The 1,138-nt window shown below is 44.9% G+C and overlaps 1 protein-coding gene across 1 annotated transcript; it reads left to right on the top strand.

Annotated features, from left to right (window-relative positions):
- Positions 1-108: 108 nt before the first annotated feature.
- Positions 109-774, top strand: METBIDRAFT_80230 (diacylglycerol kinase; the record flags this gene model as incomplete). Its single annotated transcript, XM_018859197.1, has 1 exon — positions 109-774. One exon carries the CDS (start codon positions 109-111, stop codon positions 772-774), a length of 666 nt encoding a protein of 221 aa, XP_018709225.1.
- Positions 775-1,138: the final 364 nt, after the last annotated feature.

Raw genomic sequence — 1,138 nt, forward strand, 5'->3', positions numbered from 1 at the left:
TTGAGCAAAAACGTCGATCTTGTTGACGATGCTTGCATCGCACTCAAAGTCTCGGTGAACGAAACCGATCCTTCAGATCGCAAAAATCAGAACTTGGTGCTGGCTTTCATGCTAAGACACGAAATTCCTCGCAAGGCCTTCCATTCTTCCATTGGCCTCGTGACTATTTATCTTTACACTTGTGGCTTTCTGCAGTACCAGATCGCCCGTCCGCTCTGGGCAATCTTCAGCGGCACATCGCTTTTCGAGTTGGTTCGCTTGAAGTCGTCTAGGGTTAATAATGCAATTTTGCCCTGGGTGGAATATTTGATTCGTGCACTGGAAAGAGATTCGTGCAACGGGATTGTGTTTTATCTTGCAGGTGTTTCGTTAGTGCTCAGTTTCGCCCCCAAAGATGTCGCAGTAGTCAGTATTCTTCTTTTGAGCTGGGCGGATACCGCGGCGTCAACTGTGGGAAGAGCCTGGGGAAAATACACGCCCAAAGTGGCCCAGGGGAAGTCTTTGGCTGGGTGTTTGGCAAGTTTCTTTGTGGGTGTACTTGTGTGTTACTTTTACTATGGATACCTTGTGCCAAAGTACCAAGTAGACAGCATTGGTGATAACTATTACTCTGAGTCCAGCAGCCACTTGAGCTTTCCTTATTATGCCTTCGCAACAGGACTCGTTACCTCGTTCTCGGAGGCTGTGAATGTGGCCGGCCTCGATGACAACTTCACTATTCCCGTCATAAGCTCCGTGGTTTTGTCTGGACTCATATATGCAAACCACACATAGCCCAAGACGTTTTGTCGGCTCATTGTATTACTAGGATGGACCTCATTCCTTTTTGAACCTGAAGGTGTAATTTTTGATGCGCAAATCGCGCTGTCTTTTATAGTTTTAATCTAAGTTATTATATATCCATAATGCTCTTCGCATATGATGGTTTTGGCACATTGATATTCCTTGAGTGGTGCTTTTGATATCGCCAAGCGTCTTACTTCAAGTAGAAACACAAGGGCTAGTACCTGCAAGCAATTTAATTCAGCTGCTTCATTGTGTCGAGTAAACAAACTTTAGTTTGTTGCAACTTCCTTTCCACATACGCTTCTGTATCATGTGATATCACTGCACTTTGTGGAACTTTCCTAGATGTTTG

The sequence above is a fragment of the Metschnikowia bicuspidata genome, assembly GCF_001664035.1.
Source record: "Metschnikowia bicuspidata var. bicuspidata NRRL YB-4993 chromosome Unknown METBIscaffold_24, whole genome shotgun sequence".
NCBI classification, from domain to species: Eukaryota; Fungi; Ascomycota; class Pichiomycetes; order Serinales; family Metschnikowiaceae; genus Metschnikowia; species Metschnikowia bicuspidata.